Source organism: Anabrus simplex, chromosome 7, assembly GCF_040414725.1.
Source record: "Anabrus simplex isolate iqAnaSimp1 chromosome 7, ASM4041472v1, whole genome shotgun sequence".
In the NCBI taxonomy this organism is placed as follows: domain Eukaryota; kingdom Metazoa; phylum Arthropoda; class Insecta; order Orthoptera; family Tettigoniidae; genus Anabrus; species Anabrus simplex.
Window position 1 is genome coordinate 104,337,164 of NC_090271.1, and position 18,474 is coordinate 104,355,637.

At 38.1% G+C, this 18,474-nt stretch overlaps 1 protein-coding gene across 1 annotated transcript in view; it reads left to right on the forward strand.

Annotated features, from left to right (window-relative positions):
- Window positions 1-18,474, forward strand: part of LOC136877715 (uncharacterized) — a 491,916-nt gene that overhangs the window by 425,110 nt on the left and 48,332 nt on the right. The window contains exon 5 of the mRNA XM_068228715.1: window positions 5,708-5,773. Coding sequence (XP_068084816.1) covers window positions 5,708-5,773 — 66 coding nt within the window. The remainder of the gene's footprint in view (window positions 1-5,707; window positions 5,774-18,474) is intronic.

Consider the following 18,474-nt stretch of genomic DNA (forward strand, 5'->3'; position numbering starts at 1 on the left):
TCAAAAATACGTGTTAAGTATAGTTACGGATTGACTTTCAGAAATCACCTTGATGAGTGGAATTCGAAATTTTGCTTAGTTTAAATATTACAAGCAAGTTGTTATGACAGTGTTACTGGTATAATTGCGCAACACTATTCTAAACGGCAATCCGTATAAAAGAACTGCACTACGTATATGCTTATAGTTCAGTTATCTGGTCATATTTACCATATCAAATCGTTACTAACATTATCTAACACTTTCATTACAAATCATGCAATATACAGTTGCTGTATCAACCCACAGCACACACAAGATTACCAAATCATAAGCTGAATTGAAATTGAGTTTTATCTGAAATGTTTAGCGTATCCGTGATCAAAACAGCATTAATTATACACATTGGCCTCTGCTAACACAATGCATATTATATAAACTCGGTCAGAGTACAAAATACAATATTTATTAGTTACAGAGTAACCTACACTGCTGTATTATTCTCATAGCATTTAAATGTTCCCTGCATGAGGATCGATTGCACCAATAATTTACAAACTTTTACGCATAGTTAATGAAACAGTGGTAATGTAAAAGAATGCTATTTAAATCGCATGGCTTAGTTTAAAATACAACATTTCATTCAAACGAATCTAAATTTACTACATGTGGCTGTAACATTGCGTAATTTTTGAAACGCCACTTGATAACTACTCGGGAAGGACCTTGAATAGCACTAAGCCTGCCCCTCTCTCATCAATACTACACGGTTTGATTTAAACATTGTTAAGAAATTTGCTTCGTCTGCCTGATCACTCTGTAGTGCAACCATCTAAATATGAAAAATAAATGTTGGAAAGCCAAGGAGACATCATACGAAACATAGAATCAAACTGATAGATAGATAGATAGATAGATAGATAGATAGATAGATAGATAGATAGATAGATAGATTATTTATTTTACCTGATAAAGATAAGAACACTTCTTCATGTCTTAAATTTAACCAGTATGGATTTAGAAAATTTGGTCGCTTTGGGTTGATCAATTATGAAGAAACCCTTCCAGCATCTCTCAATTAAAAATGAATTATCCAAATGTAAAGATTCTCATATTATCCATTTGTTATCAGAGTGAAATCAGGGAATGCCTGATTCGAATTAAATCATTAGGTATCACGGCCATAGCTTCCTAGACCTCCAGACAGATACGGAGATTATTATGTCTACATTCATCTGAAAGCTGGACGTTATTGCCATGGCAAGGTATAGGCTTTTCTCATTTCAAGTCATTTACAGAAACTAATAACTTTATAACTAGGAAGATTATCTTGATTTCATCAGAAATAACAGCTCTCATTAAAACTAAACGAGAAAAACGCCAATCTAAGAGGAGTTCCTCGTAATGATGATGAAAAATATTAATCATTCCTTTGTCATAACTGTGCAAAGACCAAGCGAGTTGGCTGTGCGGTTATGGGCAGACAGCTGTGAGCTTGCATTCGGGAGAGAGTGGGTTCGAACCGTACTGTCGACAGCCATGAATAGGTCTTGAGTAGTTTCCCATTTTGACACCAGACGAATCTAAATTTACTACATGTGGCTTTTACATTGCGTAATTTTTGAAACGCCACTAGATAAGTACTCAGGAAGGACCTTGAATAACAATAAGCCTTTCCCTCTTTCACCAATACTACACGGTTTGAATTAAAAATTGTTAAGAAATTAGCTCCGTCTCCCTGATGGCCTTAATTAAAGCCACGGCCGCTTCCTTCCAATTCCTAGTCCTTTACTATACCATCGTCGCCATTAGACCTATCTGTGTTTGTGCGAGTTAAAGCCAATTGTAAAACATTTTTAAAAAATATAGTACATGGAAGAAGAAAACTCCGAGCCATGTGCTCGCGAACTGTCCTTTCAGTTCTTTGATCAATAATCAGAGGCATAGTAAAGTTTAAAAGTCAACTTACCAGATTCTTTATGAATGAGGGTTATGATTATTTCCAAGAGGTTCTCACGCTGGATGAACATGGCTCCAATAGATTTTTTTTCATTGTTGATTTCAAGAAAGATTCTCGCGTGGTATGTATCGTTGTTGCGCCTGCAAAAAAGCACTATGTGAAATATTTCATCTTAGAACTTTGGTCGGTAAAGATCTGTCATGTAAGTTTCAGTATTATACGAATATCATCAAGGAGTTATCGCTCTTCATAACATGTGTCCTGAAAGTCAGTATTTCTCCAAAAGGGTGGTTTCTGGATGATATTATTGCTCCGACTATTCTTCACGAAACACATCAGTCTGCGGTAATCGATCAAGAGGAAGAGGACACCTAAAGTAACAGCATCTTTAGTAATTACTTTTGAGGCAAGGAGTATTATCGTTATCAATTCTATGTTTGCCGTACCACTACTCAGGCATATATACTCTGTATATAAAATATATAAAGGTATGCAAATATCTCCCATCTTTCATCTTCAGAATAAAGTCGTAATCGCTTTAGTATATTTATAGCACCTGAAGCAGCGTTGTTTTAAAGTATGGGTATTATCTTTCGATGAGCCATTATATTTAAAAATTTTCTTCAAAACGTTCTCATAATTTGGTAGTAAATATTTATTTGCACTTTGGGTAACTTTAAAACCCAAGATCCAAGTCACCGGTTTGGAAAACGAGAATTTCTCTCTGGACCAGCAAATGCCTGAATTTATTGTTTCATTTTTTTTTTTGCTAGGGGCTTTACGTCGCATCGACACAGATAGGTCTTATGGCGACGATGGGATAGGAAAGGCCTAGGAGTTGGAAGGAAGCGGTCGTGGCCTTAATTAAGGTACAGCCCCAGCATTTGCCTGGTGTGAAAATGGGAAACCACGGAAAACCATTTTCAGAGCTGCCGATAGTGGGGTTCGAACCTACTATCTCCCGGATGCAAGCTCACAGCCGCGCGCCTCTACGCGCACGGCCAACTCGCCCGGTGTTTGAATTATTTAGCCTCATTGGAGAGGTGTGAGAATTTCAATTGTGCCACGAAACTTGGGAGTATAAGGTTCTCTCTTATATGTCAATTGACATTTCGCAAATATGTATTTATATAAAAGATACGAGTAATATTAATTAAGCTACTCTGATATACTTGTTCAATAAAAACATAGTTTTGATGTCTTCTACCTCTAGTTATATAAATATTATTTTTCAACTACCTGTGTTCTTGGAGAGTAACGTCATTAAATGTGTTCGCAAAAAATTCGTACCACTGGGTTATTCATGCATAGTTTTCGCGGAGCGTTCTCAGCACAAAACTATTTCTGATAAAATATATTCGACAAAACAATGGTTGACATTGTTTCGTTTGATTGGTCCTGAACTATTTCGATTTAATAAATTATTGAAGGAAATTGGGAATCGAATGCTTTTTCTTTTACTAAGGAATTGGTTTACATCGCCACAGAGAATAATTTAGATAATATTTGCATTGTAAATTCTCTAGTTCATAGTTTTGGACAATAATTTGTATTCTAGTAGCTTCGAAACTGTAAAATAACACTAATTTGTATTTTAGAGTTTAAACATGAATTATTTTAATCAGTAAAGTCTGATATACGTATAAACTGCACTAGTATTTTTTTAATCATTAAAATATATTAGAACATGCATATAATGTGGCCTAATACTCTGCTTGCGATGGAATGAATAACGAACGACGAAACTCTAAGTTCACGTAACGTAACGAGTTCTGAATTATTCAGCGATATACTATGCTCTGGTACACGAGGTAGCTTAGGTTTTTAGACCCCACTCTCTCCAGTTCCTCTTCGTGCTCCGCCCGCACTGCTCATGATAAATCACTGTTGAACTTACTTGCAGATAATCCGCCGATCAGGAGAGGATTAATCATTCCCCCTCTCCGGCAGAAAATGAAGCGTAATGTTCCATGAGAACGGCAGTAGGCAGCAAGAAATGTCACTGCGGCAGCAAATGTAGGTCAGTGATTCCGATTCTTTCACCCAGTAGTTTACAAACTATTACGATTATCAGCCAACGTCTCAGCACTGAAAATCTAAGTTTACTGTAGGTTTAACTTCCGTAACTATCTCCCTGGCACTCCTAAGGTTTCAAATGCCTGTCCCAATGTTGGATATGATATATGTAGTAGAGTCATTAATTTCGTGGACTGGCCGTCTAGTGTCGCGGTGGTGCACTACAGCGGAGAGTTTGCACCACAGGATGTTGCCGTGACAGTTCTTCGCTAATCCCAGCAAGAGACAGAGGCGTGCTTACAGTATAAGCAGAACTACGGTCTCTATTATGAAGGGTAGTTGAATGTCAGCGGTGGAACTTGAGAATGGCGTTGTTTGAACAACGGGAAAATTTCAAGGTCTGCCAGAAATTAGGCAAATCCGCTAGCGAAACTTTTCGAGAGTATCAAATCGAAATCGCTCGGATCACCACGACGGGAAAAGGACGCGAAAAGATGTTCAAAAGACTACGTGATCCTTGAACTGATAGCGCCAGTTCATGAACATAGTGACAGAAGTACGTACATAGGTGTACACAGTGTTGCCTACACTATACGAGCTAGTCCAAGTAGATATCGACTGTAGTACATGAGTGCACGTCGCGTTGCCTACACTGCAGGCGAGGGTCCACGAACTTATTGACTGTAGTTGTATTCAAACTCGGAAGAATCCTTTAAGAAAGTCACGTAACGACACAGCGGGTGCCATGGACATTGAAAGCGAACGTCGAAACAACTGTATTAGAAAAATAATAATATTCAGTTATAATATTCTTGTCGTTAGTTATGAATTAAAATTTGATTTACTTCAATTCTCTTACTTCTGTAGCTGTATTCATTATGGATACACCTACGATCCTACTATCAAGTTTGAAACTCATGAAAGCAGCGTGAGGAAGTAGACGCCACCAAAAAGCGCCTTCATGAGACATCTGCCGTTGCTTTCGAGAGAATTACCATCTTTTATTAGTCTGTGACTAGTTTAACAATACGATCTAGAGGGGCCGTATATGAAACAAACACGGTGTGTTGCAAGGTTTAGAAAATATGCTTCCTCTTCTCCTTATACTACTTCATCCTACATCATCGTGGGCTCACGGAGAATTCTTTTCAGCAATTCACAGCAATTTCTGTGGTCGCCGGAGTCACCCCCGCTGGTTCTGGTTTTAGCAGAGATATAAGCCCCCCCCCCCTGTCCTTCCTGACAACACATGATTTTGGAGATGAAAATCTCAACCCATGGTAGATCGTGATTCGAACTTTCAGCCTTACGGATAGGAAACAAGCAGCTAAGCCACCGAGATATGATGATGATGGTTGTTTTTTAAAGGGACCCAACATCGAAAGTCATCGGCCCACCACCGAGATAAGCACCCTCACCTGCCATAAGGTTTGGAAAATCTTTTAGCACCAAACTCTCATGTTAGGTTTTAGGACCCTTTCTGGGCTCTTAATTAAGGTTTCCCCTTAATCGAAAGAAAGTCGTTCTCTTTGTCAGAGGACAATATAAAGTACCTAGTATATTTGAATAAGTTTACCGAAAACATCTGTGGAATAAAATGAAAGCCACCAGCCACCATATATAAATTTAAATCACAGCTCTCATGAGAAATTCATGTTACTTTAGTATACGCTGAATATTTTACTGGTAACAATGAATGAAAATACTGTTCAGAAAAAGTCAACTAACACACTATGTATCATTTCTGTGCAGGCCGAGTATTGGATACTGGAACAAATGCCGACCGCAGACGGCAAGAATGCAATGACGTCACTGCGGGTAAGTACCCGAGCACGTTAGCTGCCCATCTCCGTTTGAGGTCAAGAACATATTATATTGTTTTAGGTAACACTAGAAGCACCACACAACATTTAGTATTCAAATGCAATATCAAATGTAAATAGAAACCCCTGTCGACAGGGGAACAATGGAGAATATACCATTGTGTCTTGCAAAGAACACCAACCTCTGAGTAGGAAGATGATCTATGAGAGAAGAAGAGGTGTTTAATGCTAACAAAATGGTTCTGAATGACTCACAACACGGAAAAGTTAGCCACTGATTTAGATGACGAGGACGTGTGAACAGTACAGTGACTTTTTCTTCATTCGCTGCTTATAGTACAAGTTAAAATTACGCTCTGTATATTTCGTGAGATTTTGCGATGATCACTTTTTAAAATTTAACTCCTTTCTCCTATGAATCAACTTTCATTTCATTTATCACTGAACTGCATTTGAGGGCTGTGGCCCATATTGCAGATTCCTGACAATTATTTACGTAGACCTTCCTTAAATGATTTCAAACGAGTTGGAAATTTATTGAACACCTCCCTTGCTAAATTATACCGGTCACTAATACAAACATCTCCCATGATAAATTGCACCAATCACTAACTCCCCATCGCATGAACTAATATTTGCCCCTTGAATTCCAAATTTATCTTCATGTATGATCTTTCCTACTTTTAAAACCTTTTGTCCTACTAACGCCGAACTACGCCATCTCTCCACTGAGAGCCCAAAACATACCGTATAGCCAAGCTTTCCGTTTGTTTACTCTCAGGTCTTCACAGACCACAGGTTGTTATATTTTTCGTAACACTACTCCTTTGTCTGAAATCCCTCAGAGCAAATCATGCTGCTTTCCTCTGTATCATTTCTAGTTCTTGAATCAACATCCTATTCAGAGACTGATGATTTTTATGCAACTAAATATAAGTTCTAACCTCTCTTCAGTGTCCAAGATATCCAGTTACCAGCTGGTATTATTCATGCGAGTTGGAAGTTACTTGGTACTTTCAACACAAAAAACAAAACACAATGTTTTCTTGATCTCGAAATCAAATTTGTTCTTCGTAATAAGATGATATTAAAATACAATCTGTTATTTTATGGTAATAGGACGGTGGCCAAATCTAACAGAAAATTTCTACTGTGTATAATATATTTCTCCCCTGCGAACCATATGACCTTGCTGCGGTGGAGAGGATCGCGCGTCCCAATGAAGCAGACAGCCGAGCCACAGGTGCAACCATATCGAATGGGTATCTGTGGAGAGACCAGGCTAACGAATGGTTCATCGAATGTGGGCGTAGCAGCCTTTCGGAAGTTACAAGGGAGGCAGTCTAAATGATTGATTGATATGGCCTTGTAATAATACTCAACATGGCTTATCTGTGTTGATACTGATGCACGGCCGAAAGCAACGGGAAAATACAGCCGTAACTAACTCCCGAGGACATGCAGCTCTTTCTCTAGATGAATGATGTACTGATGATGGCATCCTCCCGAGTAAAATATTCCGGAGGTAAAATAGTCCCCTACCGAGCTCGATAGCTGCAGTCGCTTAAGTGCGTCCAGCATCCGGTGTTCGGGAGATAGTAGGTTAGAACCCCACTGTCGGCAGCCATTAAAATAGTTTTCCGTGGTTTCCCATTTTCACACCAGGAAAATGCTGGGGCTGTACCTTAATTAAGGCCACGGTCGCTTCCTTCCCACTCCTAGCCCTTTCCTGTCTCATCGTCGCCATAACAGTATCTATGTTGGTGCGACGTAAAGCAACTAGCAAAAAGAAAATATAGTCCCTCTTTCGGATCACCGAGTGGAGACTACACGAGAGGGGGTGATCATCAGGAAGATGGATACTAACATTTTGCGAGTCGAAGCGTCGAATGTTAGACGTTTGAATCGTTTTAGTAGGTTAAGGAATCTGAAAAGGATGATGGATAGACTAAAGTTAGATGTAGTCGGCATTAGTGAAGTACGTTGGCAGAAAAAGCAGGATTTTTGGTCAGGCGACTACAGAATTATCAACACAAATTCAAACAGGGGAAATGCAGGAGTAGGTTTAATAATGAATAAGACAAAAAGCAGTGGATAAGCTACTACGACCAGCATAGTGAAAGAATGTTTGTAGTCAAGATAGTCACCAAACCAATGAACTCTACAATAGTGAAGGTCTATATGCCTACCAGTTCAGCGGATGGTGAGTAAATCGAAAGAATATACGAAGATATATAAGATGTAATTCAGTATATAAAAGGTGGCGAGAATATAATTGTGATGGGAGACTGGAATGCAGTGTTAGGAAAAGGGATAGAAGGTAATACAGTAGGAGAATTCGGATTGTGACAGAGGAACGAAAGAGGAAGTCGGCTGGTTGAATTCTGCACCAATCACAATTTTGTCCTTGCTAATACTTGGTTCAAACATCACAAACGACGACTGTACACATGGAGAGACCTGGAAACACTGGAAGGTATCAAATAGACTTCATTATGATCAGGCAGAGATTCGGAAACCAAGTGTTGGATTCCAAAACTTCCCCAGGAGCAGACGTGTACTCTGATCATAACTTGTTTTTCAAGAAATACCATCTGAAGTTGAAGAAATTGAAGAAGGGAAGGAATCCAGTGATATAGGATCTAGAAGTTGAAAGAAAAGAGTGTGAAGAATTGTTTCAAGGAACATGATGCACAAGGACTTAATGGAAAGGCTGAAGGAAACACAGTAGAAGAAGAATGGACAGTCATGAAGAATGAGCTAAGTAGGGCTGCTGAAGAGACGTTATTAAGAAAGGAAAGATCAAATAAGAATCAATGGATAACTCAAGATATACCAGAACTGATCGTTGAAGGACGAAAATACAACAATTAAAGATTAAAGAGGGCAGAAAAGAATGTATGTGATTAAAGAATGAATTGGATAGAAAGTGTGCAGGGCAGCTAAGGAAGAATGGCTAAAGGAGAAGTGCAAGGATGTTGAAAGTTATATGTTCCTAGGGAAAGCATATGCTACATACAGGAAAATCAAAGAAATCTTTGGAGAAAGGAAAACTAGGTGTATGAATATTAAGAGTTCAGAAGGGAAACCACTTCCAGGAAAAGAAGGCAAGGCAGAAAGATGGCGGGAAAATATCCAACAGTTGTATCAAGGTAAGGACATAGATGATATGGTTCTGGAACAAGAAGGGGCTGTTGATGCTGATGAAATGTGTGACCCAATATTGAGGTCAGAATTCGACAGAACTTTGAGAGACCTAAATAGGACCAAAGCACCTGGAATTGATGGCATTCCGTCTGAATTACTGACTGATTTAGAAGAAACCACCATGACGAGGTTATTCCATTTGGTGTGCAAGATGTATGAGACAGGAAAAGTGCCATCCGATTTTCGGCAGAATGTTGTTATACCTATTCCCAAGAAAGCCTGTGTTGACAAGTGCGAAAACTACCGCACCATTAGTTTAGTATCGTACGCCTGCAAAATTCTAACACGTTTTATTTACAGAAGACAAGTTGAAACTGAGTTGGGAGAAGATCAATTTGGCCTCAGAAGAAATATAGGAATATGTGAAGCAATCGTTACTTTTCTCTGATCTTAGAGGATTTAATTAAGAAGTGAGAGCCTACATACATGGCGTTCATAGATCTAGAAAAGGCACTTGATAATTTTGATTGGACCAAGCTATTTGATATTCTGTAGGTGATCTGGTTCAGGTACAGAGCAAGAAGAATTATCTACAATCTATATAAAAATCAGTCTGCAGTGATAAGTATCGAGGGCTATGGAAAAAAAGCAACAATCCAGAAAGGGGTGAGGCAAGGCTGCAGTTTGTCCTCCTCCTTTTCAACGTTTAGGTACAATAGGCAGTAAAGTAAATCAAAGAAAAATTTAGAAAGGGAATCAATGTCCAAGGAGAGGAGATCAAAACCCCGAGATTTGCCAATGGTATTGTTATTTCATCTGAGACTACAGGAGATCTGGAGAAGTTGCTGAATGGTATGGACCGAGTCTTGGGTGAGGAGTACAAGTCCAAAACAAAAGTAATGGAGTGCTGTCGTACGAAGTCAGATGATGCAGGAAACATTAAATTAGGAAACCAAGTCTTAAAGGAAGTGGATGAATATTGTTACTTGGGTAGTAAAGTAACTAACGATGGCAGAAGTAAGGAGGAAATAAAATACAGGCTAGCACTAGCAAGGGAGGCCTTTCTTTAGAAAAGAAATATGCTCATTTCGAATATTGATATAGGAGTTAGAAAAACGTTTTTGAAGACTTTCGTTTGGAGCGTGACATTGTATGGAAGTGAAACATGGATAATAAGTCGCTCAGAAGGAAATAGAATAGAAGCCTTTGAAATGTAGTGTTACAGAAGAATGCTGAAGGTCAGATGAATAGATCGAATCACGAGTGAAGTGATACTGAATTGAATTGGTGAGGGGAGATCGTTGTGGCTAAATTTGACGATAAGAAGTTATAGAATGATAGGACACATCTTAAGACACCCAGAACTTGCGCAGTTGGTTTTGAGGGAAGTGTAGGGTGTAAGAACGGTAGGGGTAGACCAAGTTATGAATATGACAAGCAGATTATAGCGGATGTAGGATGCATCAGTTATGTAGAAATGAAAAGTTTAGCACAGGATAGTTCGGCATTGAGAGCTGCATTAAACCAGTCTATGGACTGATGACTCAAACAATTGTGTTTTCACTGTGCTGTTATGAACTGAGGACAGTATTATGTATACCTAACGGCGCGGAATAGCTCGTGGCAATAGAGTAGGCTCTATCTCCTATGTGTTTTATCGAATAATATTCAATAAAATTACAGCCTATACACATTTTTTCACACTTCTATTCTAACTTATTCGTTTATTTTTAGCTAAAAACCATACCATACGTTATTAATTTTTCTTAATACCCGTGGCAAAAGTCTAGTTTACGATTACTAAACCCATGTATCTAGGGATATTCATCTAAGTCTTGAAAAAAGTGATCCTCCACTGAGCATGCGATTACTTTTCTTCTACGCAGGAAATACTTTTCACTAAGAAGTACATTTATCGTCGTTACGCCTGCGAAATCCCCTATGTGAAATACATTGTTTAAAACTTTGTTCGGTAAGGTTCTGTCATCTAAGGTTCAATATTCTGGGAATACCGACAAGGAATTCTCGCTCTTCATAACATATGTGCTGCGGGTCCGTATGTCTCGAAAATTATTATCACATAGCGGTTTTCACAGGCGTAATGAAGATATTCCATGTAGTTTATCTTTCCAATTTGATAATAACCAGTATAGAATAGAACATAATAGAATACTTCCCTCCCCCCAGTCTTGGATCAGCCGAAACAGGAAAAAGAGAAGGCCTACTCATTTATTGTATTCCAAAATATGTTTTGATACATGCATATTAAAAAATAAAACATTTTCAATTAAACTTGTTAACTATTTAAAATTTATTTCCATATTTTATTTTGCTTATTTCTTTACAGATTATTTATTTTGTCTTAGACGTTAACGGCGTTATATAGTCTAGGACATATATGTATCTTATCCACCCTAACTTGTGTTAGTGTTTAACTGCCTTATAAGTCTTTATAGTGTTTATTCTACAATCAAAATGCCGTATGGCTTATAGTGCCGGGATATCCCAGGACGGGTTCGGCTCGCCAGGTGCAGGTCTTTCTATTTGACGCCTGTAGGTGACCTGCGCGTCGTGATGAGGATGAAATGATGATGAAGCCAACACATACACTCAGCCCCTGTGCCATTGGAATTAACCAATTAAGGTTAAAATCCCCGACCCGGTCGGGAATCGAACCGGGGTCCCTCTGAACCGAAGGCCAGTACGCTGACCGTTCAGCCAACGAGTCGGACTACTCTACAATTATTACGACATACCTTCTGAAAGAATTGAGTAACTGAAAGAATGATTCAGTGCCTACATTTAATTCCCATGCAGTTTAATAGTTAACTTGGGACAAAAAGGAATAGCGGCACAACAGTGCAACAATCTATCTATGACTACTTTTAATGATATATTTGCATACAAGTAATTATATCTCTTCTCCTTCCTTACTTTCGTTAATCTTTTATTTTTCTTATTTCTTTCTGCAACATACTTTTCAGGATACGAAAGAATTTTGCACTTCTTCCGGGTGCAATCCATTCCTTATTCAATTATTTAATAATTATATAGAATTCTTTCTCTCTTTCTAGTTTTTCTTTATATTCATTTCCTAAATATCTTAGTCTAATTTCCTCCGTCTCCGTACAAACTCTAAATAGATGCAACTCTTCCATTATTTCCCCACAAAATAAACAACGACTATTGTCATCTTTCTCTCTCTGACCGCACCATATTTCTTACTTCCCTGTTTATAAGCCTTTATTTTTTATTAATTTCAAACAATTCGACTAAAGGCCTTTTACACTTAAATTTTGCCATAATCATTTGCTTCTCAATATCTTTCGCTCTAATCGTTACATTCTTGCACCATTTCTTGTCTTCTTTCAGCATATCTCTATCCCAATATTCTCCCATTCCTATTCTAACAAACATTCTTCTAACTTTCCTTAACCAATAGTCATCAGTTAAATGTTTCACTAAATTAAATATCCCCTCCCCCCATTTCTCCTTCGTAATCTCAGCCAATATTTGATTTCCTTTCCAGCTATATCTGCTTGTATGCTTATATCTCTACATAGTACTCTTACTCCGCTGTTCGCTGTACATTCTGGTAAACCCATTATTATCTTGCAGAATTTCTTACTAATTACGTCTAGTTCTTTATTATCTACTTCATTACCCCATACTTCTGCCCCATAAAACGCTGTTGATATCACAAGAGTGTTGAAAACATTCTTCTATCGCGTATAGTCAGTGTATGGCGTTTTCTTTCCCAAACACGCCGTGCTAGATAGAGCGGCCAACCTTTTAATTTTAGCTCGTCATATTTATTAATTCCACAGTCCATTTGAAGTTATTATAATAACTAAGTTTTATTTTCTTGGCCACTTCAAGTTCTGATCCTTCTAACCGCCACCTTCCGTTTTTCTTCAGTTTGTTTCCTTTTTCACAAGCCATTACTTTTGTTTTTTAATGTTGATTTTCAAATTCCAAATCCTGCAATATTCAGCTTTCTTGATACTGTTTTGCATACTGGCTGGAGTTAAAGACAGCAGAAGTATGTCTTCTACGAAAACCAGGCTAGAAATTTCTCTATTGTTCAGGCATGGGCATGTCCCATCCCCCTTCCCGTCATAATCCAAAATATCGTTCATAAGAAGTATGAATAATTTTGGTGATTATTTACATTCCGGCTTTAGGCCAATATTTGAATGCATATCTCCTATCGCTAGATCTCCTTTACTATAATTGTGCATAACACTTCCGCATATAGATATTCTATAGCCATAATCATTTTATTCGACATGCCTATTCCAGCCACCCTCGCAGCGACAGCCCGTCTGCTGACCGAATTAAAAGCTGTTTGCAGATATTAGCTGTAATATAATTAAATATATATATGTCTGTGGTTCTCATTCCATTTCTGAATCCCGATAACTATACGGGGAATACAGAGTAATCCTATGCCCATTTTAATATTCTTTTTTCTAATATTCCGGTATATATCTTACTCATTGTATCCAACAAAGAAATTCCTCTCCAATTATTTGTATCAAATCTGTTTCCATTCCTTTTGTAAATAGGGAATATTATTGCTTCTTGCCAACATTTGGGGATGTTCCTGCCATCAAAAATTCTGTTAAATATTTTAGTTATTATTTCCAGCGTCTATCTGTTCTTACCTAGCTCTTTCCAAAATTCGTATTTAATTCCGCTATTAGAACCTGATTTACCACCCTTCTCTTTTTTAATGTCTCTAATACTTCATCCATGGTTACTAAATCGTCTAGTACGGGCATGGTGTTCCCCAAACTTCCCAATACCAGTCTCCTTTTATTAATTTTCCATTCATCCTTATCCCCTAGTAGTCCCTTAAAGTATCTTATCCACACTCCTTCACATCTATTTGCTTCGTTTCTACCTTTATTTTCATTACAGATATTTTATTCTATTCCAAACTTTCTTAGTTTCGTTTTCTTTACAACGAAACATGTCCCATTATTTAAGATACTTCATGATTATACTATAATCCAATGAGTATATTGTAATGTATTGAATAGGTGGTTATAAGAAAAATGTTATACTTTTAATAATGTAGCAGTTGCCTTTTAATTTTTATACATTTTCAGCACAATAATTATATATTATGTATATTTTCATGTGATTCAGTTTTTGCTCCTGACATTTTTCATCAGTCAATCCTTTCCTAAACAGTCAGCATACTAGCCTTTGGTTTAGAGGGCCGCGGCTAAGACTCCCTGTATTAATTTAATTAATTGATAAAATGAAATGTCGTATAGCTCTTAGTGCCGGGAGTTTCGAGGGACAATTTCGGCTCGCCATATTTAGATCTTTTGATTTGATGGCCGTAGGCGACCTGCGCGTCGTGATGAGGATGAAATTATGATGAATACGACACATACACCCAGCCCCCGTGCCAGCGAAATTAACCAATTATGGTTAAAATTCCAGACCCTGCCGGGAATCGAACCCGGGACCCCTGTGATCAAAGGTCAGCACGCTAACCATTTAGCCATGGAGCCGAACATGATTTTAATTAATTAATAAAACGATTAAAACTATAGGCCTAATATAAATAAGTAATGGAAGAAGGTCTTATCTGTATAAAGAATAATCTGTGAATACACCTATGTCAAAACTTTCAGATCTCTGCTTGCCGCAGATTTGACTGGGTATGGCGTACATACACGCAGACAAGCACTTCCGGATATCACAGATTGAATATGGCTCCCCATGTCAGGACCGAAAATGGCTTCCTATGCCATGGACTTCTCTGAGGGCACTCGCCGTTATTATTCATCTAGTAGTCGCTGTAGCCACATCTGACGATCTTGTACTAGCTAGCCTCTTCATGTTGCTATATGAATCACATACCAGTAGTTCACCGACGGAATTCTTGACGTATGACATCCTTGGTCGTCCCCTGGCTCTCATTCCCAGTATTATCCGCACACTTTATGTTGGTGCATTTACACCCTAGTGCTGAATCGGTCGACCTCGGCGATCTTCGAGATTCGTACTGGCAACCTTTGAAACACAAACTATGAATCGCTTAAGCATCGTTGTGCGACATCTGGCGTACACTTTACGTACTAGTACTGTTGTTGTTTACACAACAAAGCCAAAGTATAGAATTCATGCTAGGAACAAGATTCGCATCGAGAAATGTTTTATAATGTTATATAATGTGTATGTGACATAGTTGTTGTCTTAAGATGATAACGGTTTAGAAACTTCGTATCGATCGATCCTATTCTCGATTCAATTCAGATTTCATTTTCCTTCGGTTGGTAGCACTATCGATACCGGGACACCTCCCTCCTTACTCCCCACCCCCGTACACAAATGCACCAACATAAAGTGTGCGGACTATACGTTACATTCAATGATGGATTGGAGAAAACAGTCATGTATCAGTACGTGTCCAAGGAACTTCGCTTTCCTCCACTTTATCGATCCTCCTTTACGATCGTTAAAACAAGATCATGTGTTTGTTTTATTATCCAGCCAAATTTTTTTGTAATTCTTCTCCAAAACCACATTTCTGCAGCGTTAAGTTTTGTTTCTTCCTGTTCCCTAATGAACATGTTTCGCTTTCACACAGTAGCCCACTCCAAACAAAGGTCTTGAGAAATGATTTTCTGGTCACCAACCTGAGATGGTTGTTCAGCAATAAGTTTTTCTTACTTCGGAAGGCTCGTTTTGTTACCACTATTCATTTGTGATATTGGCTTCAGAATCCACAACTTTCAAGGGAATGTAGAAGGTTCCGGGAAGCCTGTGTGCGTAATGAATTGGTTTGTTGCAGGGCAGGATATTCCCTCTACAAAATCCCAAGATATGTCCTCTAGTGCTGTTGTAATTTATGTCTGTACTTGGTTGTATGTTGCCTGCTGACAGGGAATCTGTACATTTTATCCTGGTGACAGGACGTTGGATTTTCATATCCCAACTCATGTTCTTCGCTGGTATTACGTTCATAACTCCCCGATTATCGTGAAGTGAAAAGTCTTGCTACGAGTTTCGTTTGGACCCCCTTCCCTTCACCCATGTTAATAAATTTTGATCTCTGCGTGCTACAGATTTGGCTGGGCATCGAACACACACACACACACACACACACACACACACACACACACACACACACACACACACACACACACACACACACACACACACTCAAACACTTCCTTTTTATTATTATATATAGATGGATAAATAGAAAGCGCCTACTTAAACTCATTTATGCGAACTGTGTTATAAAATCACTACTACTAACATAGTGACGAATGCTAGAATATTCAGCCTGTTCGAGATCTTAATGTCCACAGTACTCCGTAAATAAGCATAACATGCAAACATGTTATTTCATTCCACGCCCCGGTGAGAGATTTATCGTAATAGCACGGATAATTACAGGGATAGTTTCCAATTCAATTGCCAATAGTTAGGTGACTAATTATTTGAGTGATTCCATTACCAAATATTAACAGTTTAAGTCAGTTTATATTAGCGTTTAATGACTTAATTATGCACTACCCCCCTTCAAAATGTAACATGGATACAATTAGTAGAACAGATATTTCTAACGATTATATAGAGGAATATGACGCGAATAACATTACTTACCGTATGAGTTAAGTGGGGTATCATATAATAACTCTAATGCTAACTGTGAGTTGGCACAAATAGAGGTTTACATAATGTACTAAATATAACATAAAGAAGTGTACATGAAACTGACGCACAACATTATCACATAATTACAAGTAATCTGAAGAAACAAATGAGATGAGCGACGACGATCGGATAATTCCTTGGAGTAATCTGAATAGCATTATGTATTATATTTCAGGAAAGATCGTGATTAAAAACTTTCATAGGATAATTATTCCTATAATGCCAAAAATGGCATTCACGGTCGCAGATCTTACAATCTCGCGAATAGAACCATCTTTTGGGTAGTTAGGCCGTATGCGTTTGCAGAGTTTCGCCCAGATATGCCATTTGCGCTGATCAGTTGGATTGGCACGCCCCTCCAAGACTCTGCTTAGCAGTGGCAGACCAACTACGTGGTCCCGCCGTGTTAGCAACTGGAATTTTATCTCCATGGGGAGTACATATTTTTGAGAACGAGGAATTCACTTCTCCTTTAGCAGGTTAGCAATACCTACTTGCTAACACGGCGGGACCACGCAGTTCGTCTGCCACTGCTAAGCAGGGTCTTCGAGGGGCGTACCAATCCAACTAATGAGTCCAAACGGCACGTCTGGGCGAAATTATGCAAACACGCACGGCCTAACCACCTAAGGACTGGCTCTCTTCCCGTGATTCCTATAATGGTCACAAACTTTCATAACGTGATTGGACGTTGGTCACTATTTATTGTGACTTTATCTATTTACTTTTGATGTATTGATCTACCTGAATTGTATTTATTGGTGTAGTTAAGGCTATTAAATCTTCTCTTTCACTAAACCAGGATTAATTAAAACATAATACAGAACTGTCTACATTACTAGTAAATTTTAAGAATTTCATGTTTAAATCCCTTATTACAACTTTTGGTAATTGGATAACAGAACCGACCATTCATGTGAAGTATAAGATGGGATACAGAAAGCTTGCCATGTTAAATATTCCTTCATAAAAAGGGTAACTGGCTATTCGAATGCATTGTATGCGCCAATCTTACAGCTCTTCCCCAGATATATAACACCCTTCAAGGAAGGCTCCAATAACTTACAAATATTGAGTACAATTATATGTGACGATGTTGTATTGAAAATGTTAAGCTGGTATTCAATCATTATACCGCTCGATCACATGTAAATTATAATGTTCAGGTACTCGGAATATTTATCACTGTTCTGTAAAACTCAGTTATAAATACTTCGAAGAGTCCGCCAATTAAAAGTCGTTATAGGCGATAGTCGCACATTTTTTTTTTTTTTTTTTTTGCCGAAATATCAGATCTGTAAGTTTAAGGCTGCACACTTAGATGGTTAACCAACAGAAGAAAGTTAAAATTTTAAAAAATATATATGTGAAATATATGCTGTATTTGCAATACAGTATTCGTGGAGTGAGATTGAGGAGAATTTTTCTTCTAATGTTTACAGAGTACGTACAGTAATAATATGTCAGCAAACTATAAAAAAAATAAGTGAGGAAAGAAGTAGCAGCAATATAAATTGATCAATAATGTCCTGCGTGGTCTTGGCTAATAAATGACATTTTCACTCTGTCCTAAATTGTAAGAGTAGTTCATTGTGATATACGCAATTTATTGGCGACGCTGACGCTTGCTTCCCCAGTTTGTAATCACCATATTATGTGTGATTTTTCTTCAACATTAAACACATTCCCTTTCTTTTGCCAGATCTTCACAGTGGAGATTTCGTTGACTATTTAACAGACATACTGATTTCCAATCTATCAATTTACTTAAAACAAAAGTTTGAAAATAAGCTTCACCTTGTTTTCAGCATTCGCCAAACGCGCAACAAACTAAAATCATAATTGAACGTTATAGCCGATACA